The sequence below is a fragment of the Nylanderia fulva genome, unplaced genomic scaffold, assembly GCF_048542155.1.
Source record: "Nylanderia fulva isolate GAGA-0341 unplaced genomic scaffold, ASM4854215v1 Scaffold2, whole genome shotgun sequence".
Classification (NCBI taxonomy): Eukaryota; Metazoa; Arthropoda; class Insecta; order Hymenoptera; family Formicidae; genus Nylanderia; species Nylanderia fulva.
Window position 1 is genome coordinate 6,302,544 of NW_028190263.1, and position 10,065 is coordinate 6,312,608.

A 10,065-nucleotide genomic window follows, 5' to 3' on the forward strand; every position below is an offset into this window, starting at 1 on the left:
ATGAAATGCAATGTTTTATGAAATGCAAAATCTTAATAAAACACTTAGTAGAGATAGAATAATATAAATTTGAAAAATGATTTCTTTATTCATATTTACTTAATATAATTGTAAAAAATGCATGGCAGATTTTTATGTAAACTGCAATATGCAATATTTTGTATAGTATGTATATACATCAGAATTGTAAGAATTTAAGTGGTAATATTACAATTGAGAAACATCACTTACTCCCACAATAATTTATTTACATCGCTTAATTTGTCACTTTTAATCTGCTCTACAACAGCTGTCAAATTATCAATTTTATCTATCATTACTTGCAATTTATGTTCTTGTATCTTTAGCAATTCAGTCGCTTCGGAAAGGTTTTTTTCAAGCTCTGTAGGGTGCTTGTTCGTAAAAGATGGCAAATTTGAAATTATTGGCTTTACAAGAACTTTGGTCATCTGTAACAAAATACATTAACATCAAGATAAAAAATATGCAATAATAATAATAATTCTACAAACAATACTTACACACATCTCGTTAGTGAGTTTGATGCACTTCTCAAGCTCTTTTGCGCATTGCAGTGGATATCTTTCCCGAGCATCGCAGACTTCAAAGACAGCATCTTCGCACTGTTGTTCAAGCTCATCTGAATTGAAAGTCAATAACATTGTAAATAATCAAACAAAGTCATTCTCAATTTCAATATAATAAAATGCACCAAATACTTACCCATTTTTAAATATAGTTATTTCTTCACATTTGACATTTATTATTCTATATTTAAAAATCTCATATAATCTGAAAAAGAGAAACATAAACAAAAATATAAGAGTCTGATAAATAGCTCTACATGAAAAACAAGTCAATATGTTAAAGACGTGATAAATCAAAATTTTATTTTTAGACAAGTCAACATGTCGAAGACATGATAAATCGAAATTAGAATTTTTTTTTTACGTAATGATAAAAACAATTACACGCAGCGACATTTATCAACTTGAAAGTAATCGCAGAATTCGTCAAATTATAAAAAGTTAGGTTAGATTTTTGACTGATTCGATTTATCACATACATAAAATGAACGTGATATGAATTGTAATCGAGAATTTGCGGGATTAAATCGTCGATATCATCACAATTGTAACTAATTTGCACAAATACCGAAATATATCAAGAAAACCGTGGGATGTATCCTATATACATGGACAGTAAAATTTCTTTGGCGGCGCCAAGAAAAGTCACGCATGCGCAATCGTGACAGATGCTTGAGATGTGTTCCATTTTACGCATATGCGCGCATTTTCTATATAGTACATGTGACGTATATTATAGATAAATGCGCGCATATGCGTGAAACGAAACGCACCTTTGAACTTGACGCACAAATATATCAGGGATATATGTATAACAAAATAATAATATAATTTCACAATTTTATAAAATTTTGATAAATTTTATGAATTTTATAATTTTTTTATTTTTATTATAATTATAATAATAATTTAAAAATTTTTTAATACAATGCACAGGAGCTTTTATTATCCGACAAGATAATTAATGTTGAAAAATTTTCAATGTACTCATTTCACATCCCGCTTCTTTTCGGGAACAAGTGTCGATTATAGATTATCCCGCGGAATTCATTAATATTATAAGATATTTGTTTTATACTTAAATCTGATGTATATAAAAATACAGGATCTGTCAAATCGACGAGCGCGAAAAAAACAAATTTTGAAATTTTTAATATTCATCAGTCATGGTGCACGAATATTTAGATAGGAAGGATACATTTTCTATATGTATATATGAGAAAGAAGTTCGACAAATAGAAGCTAGAGGCGCTAATATTGAAACATGATACAGTCAATCTTGTTATCAATAATTAAATGTAAATTATTCCAACTAATCAATTAATTTACATAATTGTGAAATACCGCAAATACGTTATTCAGAAGTAATTATATACAGCGAGCAAAATATATTACTATTTTATTTACATTATATATAATTGATTTTACATTTTTCATTATACGAGGTTATATATATTCGTCCTGAAGAAAACCTTATCGAATGACGGATGCGCGTCCCAGCCCAGCTGACTCGAAACTTGTCAAAATTCAAGAATGCAGTGCAGTGACTCGTAGATTTCGATCGAGACAATGGCGAAATAGATGAGTTTGCATTCTAATGTAAAATTATGCGATTTGAGTCATGTGATTTTTTTTTTACGCTAGTTCACCTTCACGTTACAACTTAATAAAAAACCTGATATTCCGTAACGCCATTAGATACTTCATATCATAAATGCCGTTATTCGCGCATTACGCGGAAATTCAGTCGGTTCGTTGATTCTCGCGGAGCCGGACGTGAAACGTCAAAAACCGTAAAGACGGGCCGCCGCCTACGTCGATGCTCTCCACGACGACAGCTTCCCGAAACACCGCTGTTATTTGCAGTGACACGCGAGGACTGAAAATCGAAACCACAGGAGGGGATAAAAGAAACGAGATAGTGGTAATTATATGTTCTGTGGTGGTGATCTTTTGCCTCTTTAGACGGGTCGGATAACTCGAGGACGAAACTGTGTCGTAGTCGAAACCAAGAACTTTCGTCGGCGAGATGAGCTACCTGAAGTCGGTCGGCACCGCCGTCATCTACATCGGCCTCTTTCTGGCCTTCGTCACCTTCATTCCTGGTTTGCCACCTAACACGGAATTCCGGGAGTACAGGTATATTTATATGTTTATATTATATGGAAATATATTATATTTTATGCGTATTTTTATATATTTTAAAATGTGTATTGTTATCTCTCTCGGGAGCGGATTATCGCGACTGTCTCTGTCAACTGTTTTTTGTGCCTTTCGCGAGCCTTGATTTTTTACAGTATAGTGGAACCGCGCGATGTCGATCCTAAAATAGGCCCAAAGAATCGACTAAATAACGTCGAAAAGTTATTCGAAGGGAGGTTTGTTGGTCCCGAGGCATTCGCTTCCTACGACGGTCAGCTCTACACCGGCATTCACGATGGTTACGTCCTCAGGATCGAGGAGGATACCTTGGTGCCGATTGCCAAGTTTGGCAAAAAGTGCGGTGAGTTGTTATATATATATATAAAAAGAGATATAATAATATTTACAATATAGTGTATACATATAATTGTGAGATATATATATATATATAAAATTTAAAATTTATGTGCAATTTATTTTGTAAGTATGTGTATACACACACACACACACAAAATAAATTGCACAATTTGAAATTTAATAAAGAATATACACCAGGTTTCTCGATAAATATCGGACGATAAATTACGCCTGTATATATATACGTATATATACCTGTATACATATATATATATATATATATTTGTATACGTTTTCCGATATTACTTATCGATAAATCTTGATCTCTTAATTCCAAAAAACAGAAATATGGTCGAATCGACGTCGGTTTGTCATCATTTCTTGCTGGGTTAAATTATTTAAAATTATGCGCAATTTATGTATGTGTGTGTGTACATACACATACATAAATTGCGCATAATTTTAAATAATTTAACCCAGCGAGAAATGATAACAAACCGACGTCGATTCGACCATATTTCTCTTTTTTTGGATATATATATATATATATATATATATATATATATATACATACATATATAGCATATAATTGTATGTATACAATATTGTAAATATTATTACAACAGATTATTATAACAGAAATGGTTATCATATATATATTATAATGTTCAATTTTTAAATAGATACAAAATTTATTTTTTTGTGATACATTATGAAATAAGTATAAATTAAAAATTAAGATTAAAGATAACATTTTAGAATTTATTCTAGTTTGTAAACATTATAAATATTGTATATATATACAATATTTATAGAAATATCAATTTATAGAAATATCATAGAAAATATTAATTATATTTGTTATCACATAACAATATTTATTTATTATTAAAAAACTATTTATTGTTAAAAAGATAAACAAAATCTAAACGTCATGTGTTCACACAAACAAGATTAATAATTAGATAAAAATATGATCACAATATAAAAATATAAATTGTTACTTTAATCAACATGATTATTCTATAACAAGAGATTTAACATAAATCTTACATAGATCAACATAAATCGTATTTCAATTTTAACACAATTATTTAATTTAATAATGAATAGAATATATATAAATAAATAGAAATTATTGATTAATTAGATTATTCAGACGATTATTCAAACGACTAGTAGAAAAATCAAAGGTTGCAATTAAAAACCAATTCAAGCATAAATTTTTTATTAATTCAGGACATTTCGACCATCTGTGGTTTTTATCAAGTATACAGTCTTTGGTAGTCAATATAATTCTCAGCATTACAAACGCAAATCAAACATATTGAAATTCAACATATTCTAAAAACTAAGAAATTTAATATATGTTTGATATGTTTTAATATATTGATTTGCATTCGTAATGCTGATAATTTTATTGATTACCAAAGATTGTATACTTGATAAGGACCACAAGTAGATGGTCGAAACGTCTTGAATTAATAAATATGTTTACTATGTCATTCCACAAAATAAATATCAAGGTAATATAGATAGAAACACACAAATTGAAATATTAACAACATATACTACCAAAGTTATTAATATTAATTCATCCTGAAAATAATTTATTATGAAAATGTATCTAATGAAAGCAAGTCGTCTTAAATTAATAAAAAATTTGTGCTAGAATTAGTTTAATTGCAACTTTAGAAATTATAGAATAGTCTATAATAATAAAATATATATATAATAATTTCTATTTATATACATTCACATTGAGAGACAAATATATTTTAAATTGCATGAAATATTTAGTAATATTTAATCTTTTGAAAGGAATAAATACAAACGATATCTTGTTGACTTATTATCAGTTCCATTAAGTGTAATAATCTATTTATAAATTATCAAACATATCAATAAGTAAATATCGATTGATATGTAGTTTTTGAATTTTGTAAGCATTATTAAATTTTTCTATCAATGTAAAAATTTTCAAGAGGCAATATTCACAATATTCAAATAAATTGATAAATTGCTTTCATTAGATACATTTATACATAAATTACACAATAAATTATTTTCAGGATAAATTATTATTAATAACTTAGATAGTATATATTGTTAGTATATTTTAATTCAATAGTATTCATAATCAACTATAAACAGTATTCCGTGCGACTCTTCTGAAAAAGTTCGACAAATGTATACAATATTTATAGAATTATTATTATAGAAAATATTTATTAGATTTATTACATAAATATTTGTGAAAAAATTATATTTATTATTAAAAATATTAACATACAAATCTATAAAAATCATGTTTCAAACGTAAAATTAATAGTTAGATAAACATATGATCAATATAAATATTACTTTAATTAATATGATTATTATTTAATAAGCGGTTTAACATAAATCTTACATAAAACAATATGATCAACATAAATCTTATTTGTATTTTAACACAATTATTATTTAATTTAATAATGTAAATCCTTCATAATTCCATAAAGGAATTGAGGACATAGGTTTAAATAAAATAACATAATGATTTAATTTTTGTTATAAAAAAATCTTAATTTTTGTTATCTTTTCTCTTAATTTATGTTATTTTTTTTCTTTTTCTTATGTTGTCTTTTATAACTTTTTTATAAATTTTTCTGCAGTGCCAATAAATCCGTTTATATAATTATTATTTGCATTTATAAAAGCAAAAAACTTATTAATGTATTTATTTCTTATGTAAATTCTAAATTGTTTGATTAATTTTTTCACGCATGTATATCTAGAAGGAATAAATAAAGAATAAAAAAGCTCTCACAGGAACATTTTTATTATTGAGTTGTTTCTTACAACTGTATACATGAAAAGACTAATCAACCATTTTGTAATTTTAATATTGTTGCCAATAAAAAGAATTGTTATAAACTAGAATCGATTCTAAATATATTTTATTTTATGTTATCTGTAATCTTAATTTTTAATATATACTTCTTGATAATGTAAAAAATTTTGTATCTATTAAAAAATTTAATTAAACATAATATATATTGATAACAATTTCTGTTATATAATAATAATCATCACACTATTAAGATTATTAAGAACTAATATTTGCGATGTCAGTATTAATTGATATAATATAATTTTTAAGTAGCACACACCATACACACGCATATGTATATGTATGTTGTTTATACATATATACAAAATTTTTATTAATATAATTTAATTAATGTAATTTATATTTAAAAAAGGTTAACATTTTTTCATGAATTTTACAGATGGCTTATGGCAAGAGCACAAATGTGGCGGACCATTAGGAATGAGATTTGATAAAAAGGGCAACTTATATGTAGTGGATTCTTATTATGGAATTTTCAAAGTAAATGTTGAAAGTGGAGAGTACAAAAACATAGTGAACACATCGAAACCGATTGATGGGAAAATTCCACATATACCTAATAGTATAGATGTCAGTGAAAATGGAGATCTTTATTGGACTACTAGCTCTACAGACTTTGCTCTTTATGATGGAGCGTTAACGTTTTTAGCAGATCCAACGGGAAGGTAACATATACATATAAAGATATAAATATAATGTAACAACAATTATTTTATAATATACATATATACACAATATATTATATATATGATATATAATATACATTTTTTCTTAATTTTTATTTGTATGTGTAAACATACACACACACTCATATACACTGCAAGTCTGTTCTTTTTAGCTAAACTTGCAGCGCTAGTTCAGAGTTTACTTTTTCACTCCATATTTGAAGGAAATAGATAAATTTTGAACTAATGGCAACCAGTTCATAAAAAAATAGACTTTATATAATTTTTTCTTATCGGAAATCTGTCGTATTATATAATCAAAGTGCAAACTTGTTTATCAAAAAGCAATAAATATTTCTAATGGTTTTTTTTTGTGGAGGCAAAAATATAAGATAAGGACAAGAGCAAGGGAAATTCGAAATTGATATTTTATGAAATCGGCTAATTTAACTTTTATCAATTAAGGCGTTATTTAGACTCGGCTCGTTCTTGTCTTATTCTTATTATATTACATTTTTATTATGTATTATGTATATAAAATATATATATTTATTTATTTAGGTTTATACGTTATAATGCAGCTAAAAAGAAGAACGAAGTATTATTGAAAAATCTTGGATTTCCAAACGGAGTTATATTAAGCGACGATGAAAGTTTCGTACTTGTGTCAGAATCATTAGAATGCCGTATCTTGAAGTATCACTTGAAAGGACCAAAAGCAGGTCAGAAAGAGGTCTTCATTGATGGCTTGCCAGGTATACCAGATAATATTCAAAGCGATGGCCAAACTGGTTTCCTTGTCACTACAGTGTTTACTATCACCCCTGAACATCCTCTACTTAGTCTCAGTCTTACACCACATCCAAACTTAAGAAAGATGATTTTACGATTGGCACTGTTGATGGAATTACCTTTTAAACTGTTGCAAGACATTTATCCTAATACCTTTACGGAGAAAGTTATACATGCAATTGGATCATTTCAATTAGGAGAAATATTTAACACTTATAAGAAAAGTTTTGTCTTAAGAATAGATGCATCGGGTAACATTATGGAACTTCTTTCTTCGGACGATGATGCATTCTATGGTATTTCTGAAGCCTATATACATAATGGCTTTGTATGGTTTGGCAGTCCATGGCGAAATTATATTGGGAGAGTTTCGTTGAAACAAGCTTTTCCTGATCTATCTAATAATGAAAAGCAATCTTCTCGTACAAGAGAGAGTGCTGCCGCTTCAAATGTAAAGTCAGAAAAAGCGAAGCGAGACACGGTATCAGCATCTGCATCAACCACATCTAAACCAACTCCCACTCCTACAACAACGCCAAAGCCAACTACTTCCACAACTTCTAAGCCAACCGCACCAAAACCGTCCCCAACTCCTAAAGTTGATAAACCAACTACTACAGACAGCAGCAATGCGAAACCGTCGAAAACTAAACCAATTTCACAATCTGCAAATGATGCCAAAGTCAAGAAGAATGCAGAAACAGTTAGCGACGCGAAACCTAATACGAAATCAAATTCGCCAAATGCGAAAACCGAAACAGATAATAAAAAAGAAGGTGCTGCAAAGAATGTAAAAGTGGAACAAGACGCTTCTATTAAAGAGAAAGTACAGAAATCACCTCCTAAGAAGGTTAAAACCATAGAAGCAAATCGTCCAAAAGACGATCTCTAATAAAAAAATTTAACGCTAAATTAATATTTGTGATACCATCAACACTTGTTGAAAACGGTACATTCCATTTTTCAGATAATCCAATGCAAAATAAATTGATGATTATAGATTATATCGATTTTCGTAACATTAATTTGTTTTATATACATTTATATCAAATATGTTGTTATATTCAAGTCACGCACAATCAGTTATACAAGTATTTACAAAATGATTAAGTATTGATAACACAATCGGGAATATAACTTTCATGTGAATAATTCCATATGAAAAATAAATTTAAAAATGTAACAAATTATTTTACATCTTTTACAAGATTTGATCTTTTTTCAAGAAATGAAAACTATCTTTGTGAAACATTTTTGAGCTAACATAACTTTTAATTTCATTGCAACATAAATTGTTTAATTTATATTAATACATTATTATAATAAATAAATAAAAGTTTTATATATAAATAGAAGTTTGAAGTTACATGTATTAGAGACCCTTTCCCTAGAGGGTCTTTAACATATACGTATTACAAAAAATATATCAAAACTGTTCTTGTTTTATCAAATAGAACACTATTTTTATTTGTACACATGTATTTTATTGATGAAAATAAAGAAATCAGCTGTTGAACTGATGATATATCAGTAAAAATCATACAAGTCTAAACAAGCAATAAAAATACATAATTAATTACTCATAAATCAGTTTTTACTAATTCTGCGATTTTTTCAACTCAACTTTTTGAAAATAAATATTTTTGTATAAATAGCATTTATACATTTTGAATTTATTCCTTTATGTAAAATTATTTGATTTTTCCGATTGTATTATCAATAACTATTTATTTTATGTGCATTCCAGTATAGAAGATAATGCGATATATTAGAAGAATTTGACAGCTTTATTGTATAGTGATTAAATGAGAATAAAAGTTTAAAGAGTGTTATATGTTAATAAGTGATATATATAAAGTTGAAAGTATTGTTCTTGCAAATTTTATTATATATTTTTGTGACGACATTGATTTCATAGTATATACACTAATTTTTATGTTTATGTATTTTGATTGTATTTTATATTATTACCAAATTCTTGTATGATTTTCTTTGTGGTGGTAATTGCTTTGGACATTATTTTATATCGTCTTTCAATTTTAGACGTAAATATGAAAATTATATCAAATCTTAAAATAGCCCATAACATCAATCTATAAGATAATGATATATTAAATATCGTCAAAGTTATTTTGCATTTCTATTCGTACAATAGACAATCTTATTGCCTATTGAATCTGTTTATTATTTTTATCTTTTTCACAATGTATGGAAAATATTCGTAAAAACAGAATATAAGTAATGCATAAGTGAATAAAACTTGAAATTATATTTTGTAATAAAGGACTGATAACTAAATATTTTTGTTAAGTTGAATAATAATTATGAATTATAATAATTTTGTTAATATATGGTGTCAGGTGCGAAATGTAAGATAATTATAAGATTTGTATAGTTTGGCAATATTAAATAAAACCAAGTTTTCAAATAATTGTATCATTTGTGCAAATATTTAAAGCTTTGTAATAATGTCACTTGTTTATATTAAATTTTAAAATTTTTATAAAACAATTGAGAAATTCAGAAAGAAAACCTGAGGCAAAAAGAATTGAAATTTTTACATTTCTAAAATCGATAAACTTATTTTTTAATATATTAGCATTCTTTTAATGAAACACAGGAGAAA

At 26.9% G+C, this 10,065-nt stretch overlaps 2 protein-coding genes across 6 annotated transcripts; one reads left to right on the forward strand and one right to left on the reverse strand.

Moving 5' to 3' along the window:
* Window positions 1-64: 64 nt before the first annotated feature.
* On the reverse strand, window positions 65-2,468 carry LOC114942836 (uncharacterized). 4 transcript variants are annotated; one of them, XM_085482061.1, is made up of 4 exons: window positions 2,016-2,468; window positions 724-792; window positions 522-640; window positions 65-449 (listed from the first exon to the last, which is right to left on the reverse strand). In XM_085482061.1, exons 2-4 carry the CDS (start codon window positions 725-727, stop codon window positions 228-230), a joined length of 345 nt encoding a protein of 114 aa, XP_085338187.1. In that variant the 5' UTR covers window positions 728-792; window positions 2,016-2,468; the 3' UTR covers window positions 65-227. The 4 variants fall into 4 exon arrangements, with proteins under 4 accessions (XP_085338187.1, XP_085338185.1, XP_085338186.1 ...); XM_085482059.1 differs by lacking the exon at window positions 2,016-2,468 and adding an exon at window positions 1,156-1,261; XM_085482060.1 differs by lacking the exon at window positions 2,016-2,468 and adding an exon at window positions 1,067-1,140.
* LOC114942829 (adipocyte plasma membrane-associated protein Hemomucin) lies at window positions 1,837-8,962 on the forward strand. 2 transcript variants are annotated; one of them, XM_029318277.2, is made up of 6 exons: window positions 1,837-1,951; window positions 2,033-2,511; window positions 2,590-2,726; window positions 2,885-3,090; window positions 6,362-6,647; window positions 7,209-8,962. In XM_029318277.2, the coding sequence occupies exons 2-6, from the start codon at window positions 2,407-2,409 to the stop codon at window positions 8,329-8,331; spliced, it is 1,857 nt and encodes a 618-aa protein (XP_029174110.2). In that variant the 5' UTR covers window positions 1,837-1,951; window positions 2,033-2,406; the 3' UTR covers window positions 8,332-8,962. The 2 variants fall into 2 exon arrangements, with proteins under 2 accessions (XP_029174110.2, XP_085338182.1); XM_085482056.1 differs by lacking the exon at window positions 1,837-1,951 and having other exon boundaries at window positions 2,010-2,511.
* Window positions 8,963-10,065: the final 1,103 nt, after the last annotated feature.

What these genes read in the sequence shown, in the direction of transcription:
- LOC114942829 (XM_029318277.2), top strand. Translation starts at nt 2,407, where the DNA reads ATGCTCTCCACGACGACAGCTTCCCGAAACACCGCTGTTATTTGCAGT. An exon ending in CAAGTTTGGCAAAAAGTGCG is followed by an intron (nt 3,091 to 6,361) that starts GTGAGTTGTTAT and finishes TGAATTTTACAG; the next exon opens with ATGGCTTATGGCAAGAGCAC. An exon ending in TTAGCAGATCCAACGGGAAG is followed by an intron (nt 6,648 to 7,208) that starts GTAACATATACA and finishes TTATTTATTTAG; the next exon opens with GTTTATACGTTATAATGCAG.
- LOC114942836 (XM_085482061.1), bottom strand. An exon ending in AACTCACTAACGAGATGTGT is followed by an intron (nt 450 to 521) that starts GTAAGTATTGTT and finishes ATTTTGTTACAG; the next exon opens with ATGACCAAAGTTCTTGTAAA.